Source organism: Raphanus sativus, chromosome 6, assembly GCF_000801105.2.
Source record: "Raphanus sativus cultivar WK10039 chromosome 6, ASM80110v3, whole genome shotgun sequence".
Lineage (NCBI taxonomy): Eukaryota > Viridiplantae > Streptophyta > Magnoliopsida > Brassicales > Brassicaceae > Raphanus > Raphanus sativus.
Window position 1 is genome coordinate 18,391,649 of NC_079516.1, and position 26,753 is coordinate 18,418,401.

General features: G+C 34.3%; 2 protein-coding genes and 1 pseudogene across 3 annotated transcripts; 2 read left to right on the forward strand and 1 right to left on the reverse strand.

The window, feature by feature from the left end:
• The first annotated feature begins 2,317 nt into the window (after window positions 1–2,317).
• On the forward strand, window positions 2,318–6,735 carry LOC108833459 (sucrose transport protein SUC3). 2 transcript variants are annotated; one of them, XM_018606876.2, is made up of 14 exons: window positions 2,318–3,005; window positions 3,621–3,686; window positions 3,908–4,006; window positions 4,102–4,166; window positions 4,250–4,334; window positions 4,425–4,458; window positions 4,564–4,663; window positions 4,763–4,838; window positions 5,057–5,383; window positions 5,492–5,635; window positions 5,741–5,971; window positions 6,068–6,131; window positions 6,222–6,265; window positions 6,359–6,735. In XM_018606876.2, exons 1-14 carry the CDS (start codon window positions 2,754–2,756, stop codon window positions 6,524–6,526), a joined length of 1,755 nt encoding a protein of 584 aa, XP_018462378.1. In that variant the 5' UTR covers window positions 2,318–2,753; the 3' UTR covers window positions 6,527–6,735. The 2 variants fall into 2 exon arrangements, with proteins under 2 accessions (XP_018462378.1, XP_018462379.1); XM_018606877.2 differs by having other exon boundaries at window positions 2,933–3,005; window positions 4,127–4,166.
• Window positions 6,736–7,271: 536 nt separating this feature from the next.
• LOC130496693 (basic blue protein) lies at window positions 7,272–9,202 on the forward strand. The gene is made up of 2 exons (XM_056989004.1): window positions 7,272–7,534; window positions 8,897–9,202. The coding sequence occupies exons 1-2, from the start codon at window positions 7,345–7,347 to the stop codon at window positions 9,094–9,096; spliced, it is 390 nt and encodes a 129-aa protein (XP_056844984.1). The 5' UTR covers window positions 7,272–7,344; the 3' UTR covers window positions 9,097–9,202.
• Window positions 9,203–14,875: 5,673 nt separating this feature from the next.
• Window positions 14,876–16,928, reverse strand: LOC108808062 (transcription initiation factor TFIID subunit 15b-like; annotated as a pseudogene).
• Between the last annotated feature and the right edge of the window lie 9,825 nt (window positions 16,929–26,753).

The following is a 26,753-nucleotide window of genomic DNA, read 5'->3' on the forward strand; positions in this document are numbered from 1 at the left end:
AATGTAAATTTTTGTTTTCAGCAATCATATATTCGATAAAATTCCAAAATTCCCTTTGCAACTTTATTTTTTGTATAACATTTGTTAAATTTCAATTTAGATATACATATATATATATATAATATAATGATTTTTTCAAGAGAAATAAAAAGTTGAATTTGTCAAATTTTAACGATTCAGTTCAACCTGTCAATATATCTAATATTCAACATTAGTTATATAACTATTTCGAAAATTATTAGTTAGTTATATAATTAAGTTTTTTAATTTTTTCTTTGTTTTTTTAGTATAGTTTAATCATGTCAGTACAGTTCATGTGTCCGATCCTCTCGTCAGATATGGACCGTGCGTCGAAGGAGAATCAATCCCTAAAATACACTAACAAAGAAACTCTCTATCGTAGTTGAGTTATATAATTAAGTTAAATAGTTATATAATTAAGTTAATTAGTTATATAATTACCAGTTCAAACAATTATCCACAAATATTATGAAAAGATTTGTATATGTATGCAAATATCCATTAGCGAGAGAATTACTTCGAGAAAGACAATAACGAATCTGTGTGTTCGTTCGTTTCGTTAGTTGGAGAGAAGAGGAAGAGAAAGAGAAGAAGAATTTTGGTGGAGGTTGGCGATGATGATGATCGTGAGGTGGAGAAGAGATGAGTTAGGTAGGTGAAAGTTTAAGGACTTATTCCTTAAAATCTCTTAGTTAAAGATTTTTTCTTAACATGCTTGTATAATCTTGTACATTTATAATGTTATTTGATAAGGATTGTTTAAATCCTGTGTTAGGGGTGGTCTAAGAAATGACAAGAACAAACGAATGTAAATATTGAAAAGTAAAAAAAAAGAGCGAATATTGAAAAGTACGTACAGTAAGTTTGACCTAGCACGCTTGAGAAGACCTCAGAGACAAAAACAGGTACGCCTAAGATACAATTAGATTAGATGTTTGCTTGAAAGAAAAATAATGCAATGAGTCTCTAATGACGTTGAACGTGATATAGGAGATTGGAAACTGAACCGTAAGAAAAAAAAAACTGTATGGAGATTGCATAGTCAAAAGCATCGATTTTCTTCATTACTTTTTAAAGGGCTTATTTTTTCATTCTTTTTATTGCTAAAGAAGAAAATTCATTGTCATCGTTGACTCAACTTTATACTAATTTCTCTAGATTTATTTAGGCATCAATATTGATGAGTCTCTCATTCTTATATTAGCTAGGTGTTTTGCTAGTGATTTCGCGGATGATAATATTATACGAAAAATGCTATTTTTTCACTACTTTTAAAATATATATCTAAACAAATTATTACTAATTTTTTAACCTAAATAACATTTCCCATAAATGATCCGTCTCCATAATACGCATCCTAGCTGTAACACAAGAAACAAATATATATCCAGATGTAAATGGAACGTACACAATAACATTTATTGTATGGTCATTTATATTATGAAAATAGAACACCTTAACAGCTAAACAAACCTCAAATATATAGGGTTAATGAAAGTGAAAAGGATTGCTTTTGAACTTCTGATAGAAGTGCATTTGATATAAACAAAATAAATTGGGCATATAAGAGGACATGTACACCTGGAGAAGAGAGCGACAAGGAGATGGAGAACGAAAGACGTAAGTATGTAGTTTACAAAAAAAGAAAAGAAAGACGTAAGTATATTAAATTGCGCTTATAGCTTTCGTTTTCCGTAGTAATATTCGTTGCATTTTTTTCCAATACATCATACATTTGTTAGGCACACACGTCTCTGTCTTTTTCCCCTTTGTAATTTTCTTTTTATTCGTGCGAATTATATCCATCAGTTTCACACACATATGCATGATGATATGCATACATATAATGTTATACCAACATACAGTTTTTGAATTCCCAAAAACATGTTACAGTAGTTGAAAATTAAAATTCTTTTAAATAGCGAAAATTTGTAAAATAAACACACTATAAAATAGCGTAAATATAGTATTTCTAATTTCACCGGTAAGATTATTAATTTATAGTGTAGATTTTTGGTTTCATTTAGCCCCAAAAAACAACCTTCTGCTTGCCAGCAACTTAAAGCTGTAAATTATGATCGGCTTTAATGGGCTTAATAATTGAATTCGGTCTACCTACACAGCTTGTGATATTTTAAAATAAACAACGGCCGAGCTTACGGGAATTACAGGGCCCAGGGCCCATTGACTAAACGACAACGTTTCCTTTCTAAAAGTGGAATTATATTTGGTGTCGGTGAAGAAGGTGAGTTTCGTCCGCTTTTTCTTTAAACGGGAGCCAACGGCTTAGAACCGTACAAAATAAAATCAACGGCGGTGACGACGCTAATCACAAAACGAGGAAGTTTGACTACGACCGGTTGTTACTAAAAAAGACCAGTAGACAATATCCGAACCGTCCATTCACAGATCAACGGCTCCCGTGAAGAATAAAATAAACGGTGGTGACGACGCTAATCTCAAAACGAGGAAGTTTGACTAGGACCGGTTGTTACTAAAAGACGAGTAGATAAAATCTCATCCGTCCGATTTACAGATCAACGGCTCCCGTGAAGAGAATCTTCTTTTTGCAACTCCGCGTTCTCAGAAAAACCGCCCAAAATTGATTCCACACCCGCTCGAAATAGACTGGGTGTTGTTGGTTAGATCTCGTCTCAGATCTCTCTGCGATTTGGCTAAAACCTTTGTGGTGAATTGAATGAGAGATCGGTAGTTTCGTTGACGGCGAAGCTATGGCGGGGAAGAGTGAATCGGTGTCGATCTCGGTGCCGTATAGGAATCTGAGGAAGGATGTTGAAGTTGAGATGGTGGCGAAGCATCAAACCGAAAACGCCTCTTCTTCTCCTTTGAATCGTGGTTCTGATGGAGGTGCAGCCGTGGGGAAGGATTGTAGCTTGGTGACGCTGGTGCTTAGTTGTACAGTCGCTGCTGGTGTTCAATTCGGATGGGCGTTGCAGCTTTCTCTTCTCACGCCTTATATTCAGGTACTGCCTCTAGATTATACGAACGAGGCTGTTATTCTCGTACGAGGAAGTGGAGTACAATGAAGTCTAATAGTTAGGTGGCTTGGTTTATTGACAATTTTGGATTGGATGGAAATAATGGTTACGTTTTTCATGGTATCAACAACGTATATAAACAGCTTTATTTGACATCCAAGTTTGGCTAGATTGTCTCACCTAACACCTTCATTGTTGAAGTAACTCTTAACAGAAAAAAAGTAAAAACAACACCTTTTTTTTTACTCCATTGGAAAATGGAGGAGGGTTGGAGCATTTTTAACTTCAAAACTCAAGAAAGTGAAATATAGAGTGGCGTTAGAGATGCTGCTCTAAGGTGCTAAAGAAAATCTCTTAAGACTTCATTGTACTCCACTTCATTTTAGAGGAAATTGAAGTTTTACATTGGAAGATGCACTTATAGAACTAGCTTACTGTCATAATGTTTATGGAAGAATAGACACATCTGAATTATATTGGACTGGTCATTTATGCAACAGATGGGTTAGTTATGTTTGAGGTAGACATGGAACTTGTTCTTGTTGTTGCTGATAAACCCTTTTGAGTTTTTACCTAACAGTGGTTGCATGATTGGTGCAGACGCTTGGAATATCGCACGCTTTTTCTTCGTTTATTTGGTTATGCGGCCCTATCACAGGCCTAGTGGTAAGTTTGCAGTCAATATCTTATTTCCTTTCATGCTTTTAGCAAGTATATGAATTTTCTCGTTACAAGTGTGTTCAGTGATGATCTGCGCATTTGTCTCCCACTAGACTACTAGAGTTAAAAATGTGAATAATATATAATCAGAAACTATTTTTTCTTATGTAGGCATACATTTTTTCTGTTACATGGTGTTGGTGCTTATTTGTTTGTTGGTTTTATAGGTTCAGCCTTGTGTTGGAATTTGGAGTGATAAATGTACTTCGAAGTATGGAAGAAGACGACCGTTTATTCTCGTGGGATCACTCATGATCTCAATAGCAGTAAGGGGCAATAGAAGATATGATTTTCGTTTTTCTTTATGAAATAGTTGGCTGCGTTGTGTTTTATAGAGGCTAAACAAAAACTTGCAATTTAGGTGATAATAATCGGGTTTTCTGCAGACATTGGGTATCTGTTGGGAGATACAAAGGAACATTGCAGGTTGCTTCTCCTGCTACCTCCTTACTATGGCTTGCTTTGTAAGGAATGTTTTAAACTAATGTGATTGATATTGTGATGTGCAGTACTTTCAAAGGCACACGGACCAGGGCAGCTTCTGTCTTTATCATTGGGTTTTGGTTGTTGGACCTAGCAAACAACACAGTGCAGGTTCAGATCTAATACTAGTTTGAATGGTGTACTGTTTGTTAGTCATTACCTAAAATTTTCCAGGAATGATGTTTTCTGCTTTTGTTTCAGGGACCTGCTCGGGCTCTTCTAGCTGACCTATCTGGTAATGATAAAATTCTTCCCGAGTATTGAAAATTCTAGAACTAGATTGAATTTTATGTGCTTCTGATTCTGTAGAAAAACACTTATTCCATGTCTCTCGCTTTAGGTCCTGATCAGAGGAATACTGCAAACGCTGTGTTCTGCTTATGGATGGCCATTGGGAATATCCTTGGGTTTTCTGCTGGTGCTAGCGGACAATGGCAAGAGTAATCTTCGAAATAAACCACTCTCAAAATTTGTCTTCTATATCCTCCTTTGCATTTTTCCGCCAGCTGTTAAGTTACCCTGGCAATTTTACTGAGCAGATGGTTCCCGTTCCTAACCAGTAGAGCATGTTGCGCTGCATGTGGAAATCTTAAAGCAGCTTTTCTTCTTGCAGTGGTGAGCGTTATGTTTATTTTTCTGACACATCTAAGCCTTCCACAAATGAAATCGATTCGTCTGGTCTTTACTAAAACCTCTCATGTTTATATGTTGGGATCATTAGTCACAACTCAAGATATTCCGTACAATATCTATGATTTTGAAAGTTAATCCATATTAATCCACCTAGGGGCTTTTGTTCTATATTTTTTTCTAAGAGCTGTCATTTTTTTCAGGTGTTTCTCACTATATGCACCCTTGTCACAATCTATTTTGCTGAAGAGATTCCTTTGGCAAGCAGTAAGCCCAGCCGCATACAAGATTCTGCACCTTTGCTGGATGATCTCAAGCTTAAAGGCCTTGACCACTCAAGATCGAATAATGGGATCAAGTATGAGAAAGTGGAACGTGATATGGATGTACAGCTTGGAAAGGCAAACAATGAGCATCAAGACGAGACCTATATTGAAGGCCCTGGATCTGTTTTAGTAAATTTGCTAACCGGTTTAAGGCATTTGCCGCCTGCTATGCACTCAGTTCTAATAGTCATGGCTCTTACATGGGTGAGTTCCCAAGAAAACATTACGGCCGGCTATCACCTTTCCGACACTGTTTCCTGTTCTTAGTTCTCTTTTTTTTTTGTATTTTGATTGTTGCCCTCTTCCTTGCAGTTATCGTGGTTCCCCTTCTTTCTGTTTGATACAGATTGGATGGGAAGAGAAGTTTACCATGGGGATCCAACAAAAAATAGTTTCCTCGTGGAACTTTATGGTCAAGGTGTCCGGGAAGGTGCATTTGGCTTGCTACTTAACTCTGTAAGAATCTCTATATCAACATGTTTATTCAACAGATGCCAAACTGTTCTGCGCACTTCAATCACTAGCTCGTTATTGAAATTTTCTTTGGCCTGGTGTCCGTAGGTTGTTCTGGGGATCAGCTCATTCTTGATTGAACCAATGTGTCAGCGGATGGGTGCACGAGCTGTATGGGCTCTGAGCAACTTTACTGTGTTTGCGTGCATGGCAGGGACAGCTGTCATTAGCTTGATGTCTCTCAGGGATAACCCTGAAGGAAACGGACACATACTACCTAACGAAACAACAAGAACCGCAGCCGTAATCGTCTTTGCACTCCTTGGTTTCCCTCTAGCTGTACGTGTTTTGTCTAAACCGAAATCCTCTTTTTTTCACTCTTGCTGCAACATTTTCTATGTGATGATAAAACCATACCTTTTTTCTATTGTGCAGATTACATACAGTGTCCCTTTCTCTGTCACAGCGGAAGTTACTGCTGATTCTGGTGGCGGTCAAGGTATGTGGAAATATTCATATCTCTGCGCTTAAATATTAGATTGCATAATCCCAAATGGTTTCATCACTTTATTTTTTGTTCTCAATCCAGGTTTGGCTATAGGAGTGTTGAATCTTGCAATTGTTATCCCCCAAGTAAGTTCTGAAATCCCAAATGGTTTCATCATTGTCTTTGTTTCGTGCTGCTCAAGTCCTGTAGTGAGTTATGGTTTTGGTATGTAAAAACAGATGATAGTATCGCTTGGAGCGGGTCCATGGGATGCATTGTTCGGAGGAGGAAACTTACCTGCGTTTGTCTTGGCATCTGTTGCTGCTTTTGCTGCCGGAGTTTTTGCTTTGCGTAGCCTTCCAACATTATCTAGTTCGTTCAAGTCTACAGGTTTCCACATCGGGTAAAATCTAATACAAAACCGAGTCACACGGTCTTTTCCAGGCGATATAGTCTTAAAAATTCAGATTTAGATCCATTCGATTCTTTTTTTGGGCCATGTTATCCTCTCTCGGCGTATATGTATGTAGATGTTTTGTATATATGGTTGTGTTATATTCTAAAGACAACAATTTGTCTCTAAATCGACAAATACCTCTCTCTTACCACTTGAAAGGTTCCCTTACTCTTTAAGATAAAAACTTAAAAGCAATATATTCCAATCTCCAGAGTCCAGCCTCTAAAATCTAAATCAATATAATAAATAGCAAGTAATAATATTTTTTTGGGGCTAATGTATGTTGTATACGTTGTTTACCAAACACCAACTAGTTGATCGTCTTTTGTTAATTTTTTCATATACTACTAGTATAGCAGCCACTCTAATGACTCCTTGTTAACATTGTAGACAAGTTACTATAATTTAGTTTGATATAATATAAAACAAAACATTTTTAAAAGAAATAACCAAAAAAAATCAAAACTAGTTTCACCTACATGTACTCTATAGTCATAACCAAAAAAATATCTCCAATAATGAAACAAAAATAACCAAACAAAGATACTTTGGTGTTTGGTCTATGAGACTATAATCAATTTACGTAGACAATGCGTCCAGAAATAATAAATGACCATATATCGTGGGTTGTTGTGACACCCGCTTCAATAAAACAAACAAAACATTGAATGCCTTCTTCTTTAAAACCCCTTGCCCATCTTCTCTTTAATTCACCCTCATTCGTCATCTACAATCTCTCTCTCTTTCATTCTCTCTAAAGATTAAAAGATGGCTAAGGGAAGAGGCAGTGCATCATGGTCGGCTCGAGCCGTAGTGCCTTTGGTATTGGTCTCCGTGTTGGTGCTTCAAGCTGACTACGTTCGAGCTGCGACTTACACAGTCGGCGAATCCAACGTCTGGGCCTTTAACGCTGTGGGTTGGCCGAAAGGCAAACATTTTAAAGCCAATGATGTTCTAGGTATACATACTAACTCCACATATGCTTTTATTTAAGCTTTGACAAGATTCTATTATATGTTATACATATCGGCCACAAGAAATTAAGTTTTTATGATAGTTATTATATCCACCACTGCTGCCAGATCTAGATATGTGTAAAGTGTGTTTTTGTGCAAGACAGGCGACAAATAATTTTCATCATTTTTTTTCCGTTTATATATATCACTAGATTTTGACCCGCGCTTTGGAAGCGCGGAATATTTTACGATAAAAAATTTCACTAATAACTTAACAAATATTTTGGTAATTTTTAAAGAGTGTGTATTTAAAATATTTTTGCATTTAAATCAGTGTTTTTAAATTCAACCCGATTGTGATTATACCCGTTAATCCGGAGATCTGACAATTCAATTTTGGTTTTTAAAATATTCATATTAAAAAAATCACTAAACCTCGAGACTAACCGATTGAACTGATGGATGACCGATATATAATCTAATTGGATTTAAATTGTAATAGTTTCATAATTTGTAATCTTATAATCCAAATTTTAAAGTTCATTATTTTGCAATTTATGAAATTATGATGTTTCTACAAAATTCTAAAGAGAAAATGATAGATATAAAATAACTAAGATTAATTATTGTATTGTCTGGAAACATTGATAGTAGTATAAAAAATATATTGTTTGGAAACATTGATAGTAGTACAAAGAAATAAGTATATTGTTTGGAAACATGGATAGTAGTATAAAGAAAGTAACATTAGTGATTTAATGTAGGTTTAACTATAAAGTATAAAAGTGTATTTAATTTAAAAACTTACAAAATAAATGTTAGGTCCAACAGAATGTTTCTGTTTTAATAAGATAGATAGTTTACTTGACTATGTCGTGCATACCTTTTCAAGTTTAACCCATAAGCTATTAACCACTAGCAATGTTAGATGCAATGAAAATGTTTACAAAAGTAACTTCGCTTTTGGTTTAACCTTGAGTGATGAGCTTAAAATGTTTCCACATGAAGAAATGTTTCAGCCAACGTTTGCAGATTTATATGTTTACCATTAGTGAAAAGTTAATCTGTTGTTATTATCAGTTAACGTATAGTTAAGAGTTGTAAGTAATCTTTATATATTTAAACTCACATATCAAACCCATTTACACAAGTAAAGTTTTAGGTCAATATTATCCCCATGCACAAACGAAATCGTGTTTTGGCGTAATTATTTTTTCGTTATTACAGTATAAGTGTAATTAGTTTTTTAATAAAAAATCCTAATAGCTTTTGGACACTAAAATTCCAATATATGGAAGAGCCGTAGTCGTAGAGTAAACAATAAATTTAAATAACAAACTTACTACTTTAAATACTTTTTGCAGTGTTTAACTATAATCCGAGATTCCACAACGTGGTGGCGGTAGATAGTGCAGGGTACAACAATTGCAAAACGCCGGCACGTGCAAGAACATACACTTCAGGCAAAGATCGTATAACTTTGTCTAAAGGACAAAATTTCTTCATCTGCAACTTTCCCGGCCATTGTGAATCCGCTATGAAAATAGCAGTCACGGCCGTTTGATCTTGATCGATCATGCAATCAAAATAGTACTATGATCGTCACTTCGTTATGTTCTAAAAAAAATATCAAGTATTCTAATAAAGTTTACATTGTTGTTCCCCTTTTTCTTTTTTGGTGTTGTGTGTTGTGTGTTTCGTTTTTCATGTTGTTTTTTTCCTGTTACTAGATTTTCTTTATAAATTAAGTCAACACCAAAAAGGGTAATAAATATTAACATATTTACCCAAAAAGTTGCATATTAAAATAATTAACCTGCAATACATATAATGTTTTATTGTATCTGCAAGGGAAATTCAAATAGACTTCTTTTATATATGTGGAATATAGATTTAAAGATGCTACCGAAACCAAAGAAAATTAAATACGGAGAACTGCAAACAAAGTTTTGCAAGTCATCTCTGTTTTTCGATAAGCTATCAATCAATGTTTCACTTCCTCAAAGGCTTTCCAACGACCTTATCAGCTCGAAATGAAGGGTTCTGAACAGAAGAAAGTTACCGTTCCTCCATAAAATCTGGATTATCCATGCAGATGAACTAATCAGAATGGCTTTTCCTTTTGATAACTGATCAAATGGGAAAAAACTAAGAAGCTTTGAACTTTCGAAGCTGCCCACTTTTGTCTTGCAATGGCAGTATGGCACACTGGAAGAGGATATGGTTCCACTGTCACCTCTTGGTGGTCACATATCATATTCTATTGCTTCCACATAATAGTTACTATTAGGGATATTACATCCTACATCGGAAATTCTAAGGAACATTAAGTAATATATCTATACTATTAAAGCAGAATCCCTCCTAAGATTCTGCCTCTATCTTTTCAATATATTTACAACCAAATGCCATCCTCTTTTTTTTTTCTTTTAAAGTAAATGTCGCAGATATTTTTCCGACCTATCAGAACTCTTATGTTTTCGACCAAACCTATTTAGGCCCACTTCGACTAAGCCCAAGCGTATTTAAAACCTAACAGAAAAGAATAGTCAGCCCCTTGAATCTCATCTGCATCATCAGATTCGAACACTTCAAAACATTATAATCTCATCATATTTTCCGTCAAGTAATTTTTTGTTTACAACAATCAGGTAATATACCCACTAGGCCCATTTTCTATATAATATACATTTCAGTATCCATATAAAAACATGTTTTATTATTTAAGTATAGACTAGATCTTGATCTGCCTTTTGCAAACGCGAAATATTTTACAATGAAAATTTCACGAATAATTTAACAAATATTTTGTTAATTTAAAAGAGTTATATATTTAGAATATTTTTGCATTTGAATCAGTGTTTTTTAATTCGATGCGAACGTGTTATTATACTGGTTAATCCGGTGATCCAATATAAAAATATATATATATATTTTAAAAAATCATTAAAACCGTAGACTAATTGCTTGAACCGATGGATGACCGATATAAAATCCAATTTTATTTAAATTGTTATGGTATCATAATTTGTCACTTTTTAATCCAAATTTTAAAGTTCATTGTTTTGCAATTTATGAAATTATGATGTTTTTACAAAATTTTGATAGAGAAAATGGTAAATAGTAAATAACTAAGTATAATGTTGTTTGAAAACATGGATAGTAGTATAAGTAAAAAAATATATTGTTTGGAAACATAAATAGTAAAATAAAGAAATGAATCTTAATAATTGAATGTAGGTTTAACTATAAAATAGAAATGTGTATTTGATTTTTTTTTTTTTGGTCAAACAACAATTCATTCATTCAAATAAAAACGTTTATACTCCAGCAGGGGAGTTTACAATTAACTGAGCGAATGTAGGTTTAACTATAAAATAGAAATGTGTATTTGATTTAAAAACTTACAAAATAAAGGTTATGTCCAACACAATGTTTATATTTTAATAAGATAGATGTTACAGTTAAGAATTGAAAATATATAATAAATATTACTAATAACAAATAAATTACATTACAATTTATAAAAATATTTTTTTTTATTTTAATTTAAATTTTTAAGAGTATATATACTTCTTTTAAAATCAACAAAATTATAAATAGATTAGATTATCTTATATAAAAATACATAATCTTATGATAATCAAAATTTGAACATACTTTACTGAAAAAGAAACAAATCGCGCACTTTGAATCATTTAATATAGTTGAATTACAAAAACAGTTAATTTTTTAAAAAATATAAATTTATAGCTTTCAAATAATTCTGGACATCTAATAATAACTTAAAAACGTAAAAATACAAAAAACCATAATCATATTAGATAATAAAATACTGAAACACATACTTTTATAATTAGAAAATTTTTAAAAATTTAAAATTATATTTTAGTATGAATAAATCCCGCGCTTTCAAAGTGCGGGTCTAATCTAGTAAATGGTTAAAGACAATTCCCTAATCACCAATTGATTTTAAGTTGGAAACTCATAATAAATCCGAATTTAATATGATATCAGAGCCGAGATCCTAAATACCTAAACCCCTAATTAATATTAACCCTTCCCGACAGAGTTTATAGGTCGTAATTAGTCTTTTCCGACTGGGTATAAAAGTCATATTTAACCCGTTCGATCGAATATAACTGTTTTAAAGTTCCGAAATTTCTGGCCGATAAAAACCATCATCTCGAAGAGGGATATTAGGGATATTACATCTCACATACACCAATCACTAATTGATTTTAAATTGGAAATCCATAATAAACCTGCATCTAACGGCTATTATCTTTTGGTACGGTTTTGAGTTTCCAAATGTTTACAAAACTCGGCTGCAGCTACGCTAAAGGTTCAACTTCTCGGATTATATACTAATCACAAAAGAAAAAGGGTTTGAATATATAGTCCATTAGCAACTAACTTTTCTAAGAACAATAATCATAAAATCGAAAGTTATTTATGTTAGCATAAGCCCACAGATTGGATAGTTTACTGGCCCATTGACTTAGTAGTGTATTATTATTTGAGGTTTTTGTTTTATTAAAAAATTAAGATGTCTTGTCCAAAAAAAAAATTAAGATGTCTCATTTTTATTAGATCGTTTTTATACATTAACTGCATTTCAAAATAAAATTCTTGCTGTAAATCAGTAAATATAGACTGAATTATTTTTATGAGAAACATGCCTGCGGAGTCTGCAGCTAATGATCTTGTCGTATATGATTATAACCAGACAATAATGTGACAGCCAAAATTTAAAGATGGTAGTATAACTTTCAGAAATAAATCTATTATAATTGTTAATTTATGTTGCTGTTTGGTCCTACTCCCAACACACCCTTCAAATTTGGGGTCACGCCCTCTGCATATTAAATGAGTACCACCTCATATTATATACGCATTAAAAAGATTATTTTTTTTGATTAAATTTTATATTAACTAGATTCTTTGTCCGCGCTACGCGCGGAAAATGCTTTTACATATTATTTTTGTTAAATTAATAGACCAAAAATAGCTCTTCTATATTATTTATAAATCTTGTGTATTTTTAAAACAATTTAAGGGATTTAGAATTCATCAATCAGAAAATGTTTAAAACAGTAAAACTAATGTATATAGGTTGAGTTTTTTTCTAAGGTACATATTGTTGCTTTTTGAATATAACATTAGTTGTTGTCCCAAAAAAAAGGAGAGAATAAGACATTAGTTTTCTATATAATAAATATATTTATTAGCTTTTTGACCAAAAAATAATGTCTTTATTAGCTTTTGAACGGATTAATGTGACTCATATAAAATAAGAACCGATATTGAGGTAAATAATAATTTTTTGTACATTTTAAGAAGTCAATTATCAAAAATTATAAATAAATTTATTTTCCATTAACATTTATATATGTTGGATTAGTGATTGTTATCAAGATAATTTATTTTTAATCTTATATGCTTTGAAAATTTCTAAAATTATTGTTCGGACACTTCTTATGAAGAAATGTACAAAAGTTATGTGTAAAATATATATATTATTAAAATAGAAATACACTTATAAACTACCCCTTAGAATTTCAATTTATTTACATCTCAATGCCACTGACATAATAAATGATCCTTACCTTAAGCATCAATTGTCTTTTTTTTTAATTTAGTACATAACTATCTAAACTCAATTCACAACAAATTCATATAAATCTTAAATTTAACTAATCTCACAATTCAAATTCCATATATTTAGGATCTCGTAGTTGGTAAGTCTCAAGAATAAAAAATATTACAAAAAACTTTTAACATGTATAGTAATAAATCTGTTTTATAATCACATACTTTCCCAAAATTTTACTTTGTAACAAATTTTCGTAAAAATAAATTTCACTATATAATAAAAAATATGAATTGTTATAAACCATTATAATATATACTTCGATGACATAGTAAAATAAAGAAAATATGATATATACATATATATATATATATATATATAGAATATTTTAAACATAAAAGAATAATTTATTTAGATAAACGTATAATAACATGTAAAGGTCACCCAAATCAATTTAGGTATCCGTACGAAATTTTAAATATGATATTATTTTAAACTATATAACTATATTTTTTTTTATTATTTATTAGTAATAACTATTGGAAATCTCCTACATGATGAGATTATGTAGTGTACATTTAAATATTGATCTAGATGTATAGAGGGCCTTTGAGCTACGTATAAGTTTTAGTTAAATTAAAAAATTACATAATATTTGAATCTGTTTTGTTTATATATATTTTAATCAATTTTAAACTATTAAATTAGTAATAAATTTAAATTGTTTGTATTTTTATTCATTGTGTTGTGTCTAAATTTTTTCACATAACTTAACTCACAATTTGTTGTTTGTTATTAAAAGAAATCGAATGATGAGTAAGATTAGTAAAAGTTAATTAAACCTAGCTATAGTTTAAAATGCATTTTGTCTTATTTATGTTGGTTTGGTATAAAACAATTGTAAATTTAAAGCCGATTTAAACTTTGTTTAAACATTATAATTATTGAGTTCTAATACCAAATTGAACAGTTATATAATAGAAATTAAATTGAATAAAACTTGATCCGAACTAAAATAATATTATTCTCCAAACATGTTCATTCCAAATACATTATAAATTAAAAAAATAAATAACAGAGCAAAACGGTTTAGAGAACAATTTTTTAAAAAAACTATCCCGAAACTTTATATTTAAATCATATAAATCAAGAATGACTCTAAATTGAGAATTCCAGCCTCATCCCCAAGAGATTAGTCTTCACTTTTGTGTAGGTTTGTAGCTTTGATGACTTTTTTTAAAGTTATAATCTGGTGTTTTAAAAAAGATTTATATGGTGAAGATTTAGTTTATATTCACAAATTTTAAATTACATACGTAGATTGCTGCTGAATGAATATAATTTGAAGTAGTGGTCTAAGTCTAAGTCTTTAAACAAACTCCCATGGTGTGTCTGAGTCTCCATTTTCCACTCTTTTCACCGTAACTGTTACCAATGAAAAGTGTTTCAATCATCGTAGTTCTACCAATGTTCGTGTTTACATTTTAGGCTAACTATGTATGTTGTTTTGACTCCAGAGATTGTTTCTTATCTGCTGGCTTTTGTCTCTGGGGGTTTGGTAAAGCTCGCTGGCTTGGTGTCTGTATTATGTAATCAATCTGTGCTCTGTACTTCAATGGTTCTATATAATCTTTCAGCGGAAAAGAAAAGAAGTAACTTTTGATAGAGAAACATTTAGTTGTTCTTAAGTGAACAATGGCTTTGGGAAGTACAGAAGAACAACTTTTAACTTTTTGATGGCTTTTGCTCATAGCATAAAATCTTATTATTATTTCATCTCTAGCGTGTTCAGACTTAAGAGTACATACAAAAAATAAGATGAGAACTATATAACCTGCCAGATCTCTCAATATCAAGTACGGCAGGTTATCTTATTGAACTTCCCAACTTCAAAGCAGTTGATCAGTGGCTGCATCAATTTTCAGAAACCATATACAAAGGTATAGAGCAATCAATCAACCTTATAAAGGCAATGTAAAATGCCTCTGATCGTGGAAGCTTAAGCTCAGCTACTAATAGAGCAAGTATAGCTTCAATTGGAGGCATGTCATCATCTTTTTCTGCAGCATGGATCCTTCTTAAGGTGGATCCCGCAGCAAACTGAGCAACCACTGATGCTCTCCTCATTTATTTTCTTGATTTGTAGATTCCGCAACACAGTTATTATGTATAACCAAAAGGTACCGTCTACAAAGCTCTCAGAAATTAAAACATATAAGTGAAGAACACATGATGTAATAATTGATCCAGAAACTAAGTGGCAGTAAAATTCTTCAATCGATGGTTTGCCATTTCCAAATACATGTGTAACGGTCCCATTAGAAAACATCGGGAATTTGCACAATTTTGCTCGAGTACTTGACGTTTAAGTTATTAAAAGGGTCTACATGACCAAGGCAGGAAACAAATGGTAATCTTTCAGCCATGTCTCCCAGCTGCTTAATTTCGTTGATGTTTATAATCCAGTCATAAGAAATAACTCGTAATCGCATAAACCATATTACTATTTTTAGCTATGAAATTACCTGAGTAGTAAGTGATTGGATCACTTCTTTTTGCAATTGTACATCTTGTCGTTTGTTGGCTAGCGATTGGAAACACCTATTTGAGCTGCCTGGCTGTTCTTTCCAGCTCAACTTCTTGGAACTGGACCTTGCTTGTAAGAATAGTGTCCATAAGCTAACACCAGAGGAATATTTAACGACTTCTTCGCCAAGGGAGTCTTCTCACTCCACTGGACTCTGTAAATGTTAAGTCCCTTAGAGAGCATGAAAAAACTAAATGGGAGTGTGAATGGAGAATGCCAGAATTTTCATTACCTGTCTGTCAAGAAGGCTAACACACCAGTAGAATTTTTATGCAACCTTATTCACTTCCAAAAAAAACATAGACTTTACACCCTTCACCTACTTCATCCACGGTACATACTGATGAAAAAGCCGCCTGCCGAGTGTGCTGCGCTAGGATCTTCATAAGCCAGGCAGGCGTCACCTTTGTTCTTTTCCTTCTCGTCAGTGTAAATCTATATATTATAGGGCCACTGATCTTTGTAACCCCGCTTCTGCTTGATTTTTCAAACCTATTATAGATTGAAAAGGAAATGCACTCTCAATCAGCACAAACAAATAAACAATAATCTATACGGCAAGGTAAAAGCTTATTCTGAGATGTAAAGATATAACAGAAGTAAACAGACCAGAGTTATTACTTGGCCAATGCCACCAAAGAGATCCTTGAGTTCATCGGTTGTCACATCTGGAGGTAAATTATTGATATATATGCTGGTATTATCACGAGTTTCATCGCAATTCTCGTCGCACTGCTTGACTTTTTCAGCAGGTGCATCTCCATAGCTAGGTTCCTGGCGTCGAGGAGCACTACCACCATCATAGCCACCACCTCTACCACCCCGACCACCAGTGCTCGGTGCATCACCGCCATAACCCCTTGTGGGACCACCATATGAAGGGGGACCACCAGCATAGCTTGAAGGCGGAGGAACAGCTTCCATTCCATACCCCATAGGTGGAGGGTAACTGCCAGAACCATCGTAGGATGGAATAGCCGCCAGAGGAGGTGGAGCACCCTGAGTCCCTGACCATAAGAACCATTACCCCAATGTTGACTATCACTACCATAAGAGCCACCACCACCCTGCTCCTACTACCACCATCATATCTACTACTCTCATTGCTCCTACCACTATCTAAAACAGCCAAGTGTAATTTTATTTTTTGAAACACTCGCAAATTGCATACCCTAAACAGCCAATAGAAATATATATAAAGAAAGAAATGAAGCAATCAGTGATACTACAACTATGAAACGCTTTTTAGCTGGTCAATGAAATCTGCATTCGTAACTTTTCAAACTTTCTTTATATATGCTTTATGAACATCTTCAAATGAATTGCAATAGTCATGATCTTCCTGCAGTGAAGAAAAACATAGATCACATGAAAGCAAGATTAAAGATTTAAACCACACCATGACACCAAGCATCGACTATTCTGAAACGATAGGTTTATGTTAGATCAATCATCCTCTACGCCAACAACGACAATCGATAGACAACAAAATAAAGTCCCCGAATCAGCGACAAACAGATATATATTAACTGAAAACTAAATGAAAAGATCAGACAATACTCATACCTCGCTTGGATGATATTTGCTCTGCCTTGTAAAAATCGTCGCCGTCAGGTTTTTTTGGTGGCTGAAAGAGGTGTTTAATTAAGAGAACTCGATGATTAGAAATATGAAACGAAATTTATGGAGATGGAGGACACACAAAACAAAAGTAGGAAAAGAGATGAAGAAACATTAGTTTTAAAGCCTGTAATCGTCTGTTTTGGAAGAGGAAGAGCAAAAGCTTGCCGAGTAATTGATAATTATTAATTGACTACGATGGAAAAGAAACTGCACTATGTTCTAAGAAGTCCAACCATGAAACGCTATTGAAGTCCATCTGTTTTAAATGATGAATCTGACGTGGAGCAAAGCTCTTTTCTTATTGGTCGATTTAATTTGTCGACGTGGACAGGGTAAAAGTTGAGATTATTTTCCTTTTAGTATTGTATTGATTAATCAAAGAATAAATGGGCATTTACAATGAATTGAAAAGTAACTCAAAAACTCAAAACTACTTCAGTAAAACGTGAAGAAAAAAAAAAAAAGTGGTCCTATTCTCAAACTCATCATCCTGTGTAGACCTCGAACCAACGTCGGAGAAGCCCTGCCCACTTATGATTGCCCGTGTACTTCAAAAATAGTATTCTATTACGTATGAACCTATCAATTCGTCTAGCCAGTGTTCCCCCATCCACCCGAACTCCTTGATGACACCTAGAGTTTCTCTCCCTCCAAACAAAATATACACTACAAGAAAACAAGGCGATTCTGACGGACATTCCGACGGAAAATGAGATCCTCGGAACATTCCGAGAGATTTCCGAGGAAATTCCGAGGAAACTCAAATTTTGAGTTTCCTCGGAATTTCCTCGGAATATACCGACGGAATTCCGAGGAAACAACATTTCGTCGGTATTTTCTTATGAAATACCGAGGAAACAATATTCCTCGGAAAAAAACCGACGAAAATCTGAGGATATATTATAGCCGTTAGAGAGCCGTTGGGGAATTTTCAAATTACCGAGGAAATTCCGAGGAAGGAGCCGTTGCCGTCGGAATTCCGTCGGAATTTCCTGGGTAATGCAGACCAAAAACAGAAGACCTGCTCGGCATGATGATAGAGGCGAACGGGCAACATATCATGTTACGGTTCCAGACATCTTCACAGATGTTGGACGACTTAGCGGAAAACCAAAGGACCGTCGACTTACTGAGCAGGAGCGCAGTCATTTGCAAACATATTTGCTCACCAACTGCGAAGATATTCTTCAATATGAGAGGTAAATAAATTAGCTTACAAATTTTTATTTTAACAAGTTAAAATTTAGATCTTAATTAATTACATTATTGTCATCATATGTACAGGATTTTCATGGCAGAAAAGCGGTTCGAATATAGATACGCCACAGAGGAGGCTCTAGAAGAACTGAAGCAGAGAGAATTTGCTGGATGGATGCTTACTTATGTGAGTGCTTTAAACAAATTAAAATTTAGCTGGAAGACCCACTACAACCAAGCACATCTGGCAACTTAAGTGCAGCAGAAGATTTAGCTGCAGTTGGCCTTGTAGTCGATTTAACCGATTTCGCAGAGGAAGCCGTCGTTCACGTAGAGGATGAACCAGAGATTGGAGAGTTTCACCAAGATCCAGATTCAGAATCATCTGGTGATGATGACTCCGAAACAGAGTAGCATCGCCTTTTTTTTTTTTTTTAATATAAGAATACCGAGGAAATTCCGAGGGAATTCCGACGGTTTAGGGTATTTGGTTATAGGGTATCTGTTCCTCGGAAAAGCCTCGGACATTTCCGAGGAAATCCCGAGGAATTGAGGGTTTTGATTATAGGGTTTTCTCTTCCTCGGAAATGCGTCGGAAAATTCCGAGGGAATTCTTAGGAAATACCGAGGAAACATAAGTTTTCCTCGGAATTTCCTCGGAAATTCCGAGGCTTTTCCGAGGAATATAGGTTTTTTTAGTCGAAAACAACATTTTTCGGTTTCAATAACACTTATATAAGCCTTATTAAAATACTTAGACTGAATATGAAGTCAAAAATTGGTGTATCACCCGATAATAAACAGTTTTCGGAATGTATGAACGAAATCCCCACAACATACGAGAAACACTTATACACTTTAATGAATGGTAAAGGGAATACATACAATTCATTTTAGAATTTTGTTATTTCATGATTTAGGATCATATAAACAAACAATTATCATTGGTATGCATTACATTAATATAAAAAATGATATAGGGCAAAAAAATTTGATGTTTTGAAACCACAAACATGTATTCCTCGGAATTTCCTCGGAATATACCGAGGAATTTCCGAGGAATATTCTTTTCCTCAGAATGTTTTCATTTAACCGGGCAAAGGAAACCGCCAAATTTTTCACGAAAATTAAATAATTGATTTCCGAGGAAATTCCGACGGACCGAGGAAATTCCGACGGCCGTTTTTCCGTCGGAAATTCGGTTTTATAAACCCTAAACACTTCTTCTTCCCCATTTCTCTCTTCTTCTTCTCGCGATCTCCGCCGACCACTCTCTTCTCCCGCGGCGATTTCCGGCGAATCCTCCCTAATCCTCTTCAATTTCATCCATAAATCATGTAAGGACCCTATCCCACTCTATTAGATTCGATTTGGTGGGGGTTTAAGTAGATGTGATGATTTTAGAAGTTTTTAGATAGATTTTTTTTAGGGTGATTGGTAGGATTGTGTAATGGGAGTTTGATTGTGATTATTGTTTGTATTGAGTTGATTTAGAAGTTTTTTGAAAGTTTATTCTTAATTTTGTGTTTTTAAAATCGAATTAATAATTATGAAAACGTTTTTTGTATAGAAAATCTATTTTTTGAACTATAAAATCATTTCTATATTTATTAAACATTTTAAATATTTATGAAACCTTTTTATGATTAAAAACTATTTTTGTAATTATATTTATATTTTTGTGATTAAAATCTATTTTTTAGATTTTTAAAAATCGAAATAATAATTATGAAAACGTTTTTTATATATAAAATCTATTTTTTGAATTATAAAATCATTTCTATACTTATTAAACATTTTTAATATTTTTGAAACCTTTTTTTTATTAAAAACTATTTTTTCTAATTATATTTATATTTTTGTGATTAAAATCTATTTTTAAATATTTTTTCAATTTATATTGACTAAAACTATTTTTGTGATTAAAATCTGTATTTAAATATTTTTTCAATTTTTATTGACTAAAACTTTTTTTTTTAATTTACAGGTCTACTGGTGATCAGCCCCGGGTTCGACCTCGTCGTTCCGCACCACGAGGTCGTGGTGGTACGGCGAGCCACTCTCGGGGTTCGTCCAGCCACTCTCGGGATTCTTCATCGCCACAGAGCTCTTACCATACATCTCCCTCTCCGGTTTCTGCTCCCGCTGCTGCACACTCTCCTGCTCCTCCAGTGGTTCCGGGAGTGATGACTGTTGAACAGTTGGTTCAACAGCCCGGTCGTGAGCATCTTCCCTATCTTACTCCGGAGCCACGGGGACTCGGTCAAACATGGTAATTAAACGTCTTTTTTTTCTTTCATTAAAATTTCATTCATTATTAATAATTTGTTCCTTATTTTAGGTTCGACCGATCTAAGAACGGGATCAGCGGGTGGATCAACCGTATGATGAAATCGACCCTCGAGAAGGGATATCCGACTTTCACTCACTTCCCTCTCGAGGACCAGCAGATGTGGTTTCGTCAGTTTGCGGTAAGTATTCTAATTTTTTATTTATATTTTTAATCTTTAATATAAAATTTCTACTAATTGTGTTTTTTTCCAGCAAGAGTTCAACTGGCATTCCGATCATACACCCTTTATCCGTAACGCCTTCGTCCATAAAGTTATGGACAACTATGGGAAGCAGATCTACGAGTGGAAGCAGAAGTGGCTCGCCAACGAGGTTTTTTTTATTTATTAAACTATTTTTTAAAAGTTTTTTAAACTATTTTTGAATTTATTTAACTATTTTTTTTATTTATTAAAAGGTCCCGCAGTCGATCAACCCCACCGTCTGGAAGGAGTTGTGTGTGCATTGGAACAAGGAGGAGACGAAAGAAATCTCCTTGACCAACTCCAACAACCGCAAGAGCGATCGTGGCGGGAAGGGCATGTACAAGCACAATTTGGGTGCCCAGACTATTGCCACTCTCAGAGATCGCTTGGTAAGTTCAATTTTTTTTTCTTCCAATTATTTAAATATGTTTATTTTATTTTTTATGCATTTATTCTAATTTCTAACGTTTGTTTAACTTATGTTTATTTCAAGGCGGAAGAAAATGATGGCGAGCCGGTTGATGATCTCCTCCTATATAGGAAGGCGCATACCAACAAGCATACTGGGCTGATTGATGATGGTGTTGTGAGGGATGTGATCGACCTGATCCAAACTCAGAAGGAAGACGAAGAGATCCGTCTATCTCAGCTTCAAACCGACATGGACGCCACTTCGACGGCTTCTACCAACTTGTCCCGGATTCGAATCAACGAAATCGTTGCATCGGTATGTTCTTCTTTAAAAGTTCAATTCATTTATTTTATTTTCATTTATCATCTTTTCTATTATTTAAATTTATTTATTTTCTATTTCAGTCGGTACCGAAGAAGAAGGGACGTTTGGTCGGTTTGGGTCGTCGATCCCAGTCGGTTCCTCCTTGTGCACCATCGTCCTCAGTTGATCCAGCAGTATTTATGGATCAGTTGAAGGACAGGGATGACCGCATTGCTGCGTTGGAGACCAGGATGGCGGATCAACAGGCGGGATGGGAGGAAACGAGGAGGCAGAACGAGAGAATGATGGAAATGATGAAGAGAATGTACCCGAACGAGCAGTTCCCGTAGTTTCTTTTTTTTTTTTTCAAAAACTCTGAATGTTTTATTTTAATTTGTACAACTTTGAATATTATCTAATATGTTTTCTTTCAATTCTAATTCTAATTTTATATTTTCTAATTCCAATTAAAAACAAATTAATTTACAATTTTATAAAAAAAAAATTGGGAAAATTCCGAGGAAGTGTATCCCTCGGAATATTCCGAGGAAAGGGTCGTCGGAATATTCCGAGGGATACACATCCTCGGAAAAGCGTCGGTATATGTCCGAGGACTTTATCGAGGACACAGCCCTCGGAAATTTCCGAGGAAATATTCCCTCGGAAATTTCCGAGGAAAGATTTCCTCGGAAATTTCCGAGGGCATATGTCCTCGAAATGTCCTCGGAAATATACCGACGCATTTCCGAGGAATATTCTATCGGACATATCCGAGGAAATACCGACGAAATGGTCCTCAAAAACGTTCTTCGGAATTTCGTCGGAAACTAGTGTCCTCAGAATTTCCTCGGAAATTTCCGAGGGATTTCCGAGGAATCTGAACTTTCCGACCAAATTTTTCCGACGACGTTTTTCGTCGGTATGTCCTCGGAATACCGTTATTCCGAGGACATACCGAGGAAAATATCCGTCAGAATCACGATGTTTTCTTGTAGTGATATGACAGTTTGGAAGACAAGTTTCAGCAAGATACCATCCAACTTATCCCGCCGCGATCGCAAAAGAGCTGTAACCGTGGTAGACCAAGCCGGAGACACTGAGTTTCCCAATAGTTGAGACGTGAGCTTTAACCAGAGAGTGTAGGTAAAAGGACACACAAAAAAGAGATGATCTCGGTCCTCATTTGGCTCCCCACAGAACATACAGCCTTGTGTGATTTCCCATTGCCTCATGCGGACTCCAGTAGACAATCTGTCTCTAAATGCCAACCAAACAATAAAGGACTGTCGCGGTACCCCTTGGGTGAACCAAACAAGGGAGCGCCAAAGGACTTCCTGCTTCCTAACCCTGATCTGATCCCATGTTTTCTGTGTGGAGAAATGGTTTTTGAAATCGTCATCACCATGTCTCCAAAGTACAATATCCCTCCCCGCATCTGTTGCTGGTGCTGTTGCACTCTCAATCGCATCATAGACCTCTCCAAACACTCTTCTGCCCCTTCTTCTCATGCGCCAAACCCCATCCGTAAAAACCTCAGAAAGCATTGCCTGCCGAGGTATTCCTAAGTACGTAGGTCCTAGGTCCCCTGTCTTATCAATAAGGCGTCCAGTGCCTAGCCAGTTATCATACCAGAAAGAAATTGACTCTCCATTCCGGACATCAAAACACAAGAATTCAGAAACAGTGTCTCGCAGAGTAAGTAGTTTTCTCCACAGCCAAGATCCTTTACTAGTGTCCTTAACTTCCCAAAAAGATTTCCCTTTCAGAAGCTCACTATGCACCCAAGCCACCCAGAGAGAGCCAGATAAAGTAAAAAGCTTCCATACCAGGCCCATCGCAAAGACAGTAGAAGTTTCTCTGATCTTGCGGATGCCTAATCCTCCTTCAGACGTAGGTAAGCAAAGATCACTCCAGGCTACTTTAGCTTTGTGATGTGTATTTGGCGAACCCGACCACAGAAAGGCACTACAGAAGCTCTCTATTTCATCTAGACAAGCCATTGGCAGGATGAAAGCTGTACACCAAAAGTTTATCACACTGGAGATAACAGATTTTATAAGCTGAAGTCGACCAGCGAAGGAGAGCGAGCGATGAGACCATGCAAGGAGTCTATTTCGAATCTGGTCTATTAGTGGCTCATAGTCCACTCTGGTCTAGGCTTTAGTTGTCAGTGGAAGCCCCAGATATCGAAACGGCAGCGACCCCACAGACAGCCCCCTTATTTCTGCATTTTGATGCAAACCAATCATGTTTTGCCCTGCAGAATAAATGGATGACTTCGCAGCATTTATATGTAACCCCGAGAGACTGGCAAAATGATCCATCACACTTAGGACTCCGTCAAGTGAAGTAACACTCCCATCAGTAAACACCAAAATGTCATCAGCAAAACTTAAGTGTGTGAGACGCAATCTGTTACACATCGCATGATATTAAAAAAAAAAGACATATAAGAACAAATTAAAATGGTTAAACTAACTGAGTGAAGTACATAATCTTTATGAAACCACAAACCAAGCTTCTTTCGGTATTGATTTATGCAAACATATATCATGCGCCACCGAAGCTGAAAAATAGTCGTCCAAACTGGAAGCTATAAGTCTACGCCGTTATATGCTTGCATGTTGAGTGTATACCATGTTCTTTTTTTGAAAATAAAAAGGTTAAACCCGGGTCTATTAAAGACACATACCTAACTCCCGGATGGGAGGTGCAGCCCACGGATAGATAATTTCCCGGGTATTCAAATGGGTCGAAATGCAGTAGCCCATATCCATGTTAGGTGACCAGAAAAATGTGACTTAATTTCGCATGACAGATGGATCGAATCTGAAATGTGGTGACATCCCAAGCGCTTCCCCTTACACTTGACCACACTCCCCGTCATAGTGTAGACCATGTTATTATTTTATTTTTTTTAAATTAAAGCTTAACTAGTGAAACTTAAACTATGTCTATGTCTAAATCTAGTGTCTTTTAAGTTTTACCATATAAAGATGAAGTAAACCTCCATTGGATTCCAAATTTAATCTGGATCTATGATAGAGTAGTTAAATGAGTAGAAGAAGTAACTAGGTCTATATAAAAACTAGAGTTTGGTTACAAGCATTTGCGTTTGCATTTGCTATGATGTCTGACACATTCTCACCAAATTTGAGGCAGTCTTCTCCCTTCCTATTGACCATTGTTCTTTTCTTTACAAATATTATATGATTGGAGATATATGTAATAAACTGTCATTTTCTTTGTGTAATAAAATACATGTCTACTTACGTTTACAGAAACACATAAATTTCCTTATTATTTTTTTCATTTTTTTAATTTTATACTATTTGATTAGCCGTTCAGAAAAAAACAACTATCTGATTTCACTGAACCAAATTAACCAGCTAATACAAAAACTTAACACATAGACACATATATGTCTGATTGATGAAGTCTTTCATATCAGTTTACCACTAGTTCATTCGCGTAATGAGAGAAAGGGAGAGAAATTAAAGGGTCTCTCAACTTTCGATAAAGACGCAATATTTGCAGATTTATCATGGTTTAAAGCTTTAAGTCACATGCATGGCCAGTGTTCAGAAAAAAAAGTCACATGCATGGCCACATTGCGTACGTTTACGTTTACAATTACTTAATTTATTACATACTGTATACCCTTCTTATACATACATCCATGCCGCCGTGTACACAGAGCCGGCCCTGACCTAAAGTCCATAAAGCAAGGGCTTTAAGCACCATGAAATATAATATTTTAGGGGCGCCAAAAAAGTAATTGTTCACTTTAGTCTAGTGTTTTGTGTAGTCATTATCCTAGCTTCAGCAAACAGGTTCGAAACCATGCTCCTCTTTTTTTCCTTTGTTAAGAGCATCTCCAACAAGGAACTTCATTTTAAGGGCCAATGATCCTCAAAATGAGGGTTTGAGGGTGGGTTACTCCAACAAGGATCCTCAAATTTATTTTTAAATTTTTATGTAATTTGCATTTCAGTCCCTAACTTTAATATAGATTAACTATCATCATTACATTTTTCATAGATAGATAGTACATACACACTGAAATTATAAACATAATATTTATAAATACAATTTGTTATAACACAAAATTACATAAAATAATAATAAAACATAGATTAATTCATAAAATATAGAAAAATACAAATTACTCATTATTGTCATTTCCATAGTATTCCCATATATGATCAATCAACGCATTTTGAAGTAAGAAATGAGCTTCTCGATTTTTTTTCGAAGTAAATCCTTAGTTTCTTAAAGGAAAATGCAACAACTAGAGAAAAAAATTACGAGATGGCCCAATTGCGTATACAAAATCAAGCAAAAAAATTAGCATTAAAAGAAATAAATCAAGAAAATAAAATACTGCTAACGAGTTTAAGCTCTATCGATGATGATAATACACGTGAGTTTATTCGATCTGAACAAGCAAGAATCATCCAGAAAAAAAGAGAGCAACAACAGTCTCCTAGTACACCAAATTTCTATGGACCATATTTTGGTGATCTTGGAGGCTCGTGATCAAATCTACCCGATTATTAATATCAGTGTATTGATTATAATTTGTGTAATATATATGTGTGTAATATTTATTGTAAAATATTTAGTCTTGTACTTTTGATCTTTAATTTGTAATATATTGTTCAATTTAATATAAATGTTCTGTGAAATAATAAATATCTTTTAAGTAATATTTTTAATTTATTTATTTTATTTTAATTTTAACATATTTTATATTTTATGTAATATATATATATATATATATATATATATATATATATATATATATATATATGTATATATATGTATATATATCTGTATATATAAGATATATTTAAAGATTTAAGTGAAATATAGTTATAAGGATTAAAGTAATAAGAAAATTAATATTATTACAAATATATGTAAGTTACAAATTTATAAGGACTAAACTGAAAAATAAATAGTGTTT

What these genes read in the sequence shown, in the direction of transcription:
- LOC130496693 (XM_056989004.1), top strand. Translation starts at nt 7,345, where the DNA reads ATGGCTAAGGGAAGAGGCAGTGCATCATGGTCGGCTCGAGCCGTAGTG. An exon ending in TAAAGCCAATGATGTTCTAG is followed by an intron (nt 7,535 to 8,896) that starts GTATACATACTA and finishes TACTTTTTGCAG; the next exon opens with TGTTTAACTATAATCCGAGA.
- LOC108833459 (XM_018606876.2), top strand. Translation starts at nt 2,754, where the DNA reads ATGGCGGGGAAGAGTGAATCGGTGTCGATCTCGGTGCCGTATAGGAAT. An exon ending in TTCTCACGCCTTATATTCAG is followed by an intron (nt 3,006 to 3,620) that starts GTACTGCCTCTA and finishes TGATTGGTGCAG; the next exon opens with ACGCTTGGAATATCGCACGC. An exon ending in GCCCTATCACAGGCCTAGTG is followed by an intron (nt 3,687 to 3,907) that starts GTAAGTTTGCAG and finishes TTGGTTTTATAG; the next exon opens with GTTCAGCCTTGTGTTGGAAT.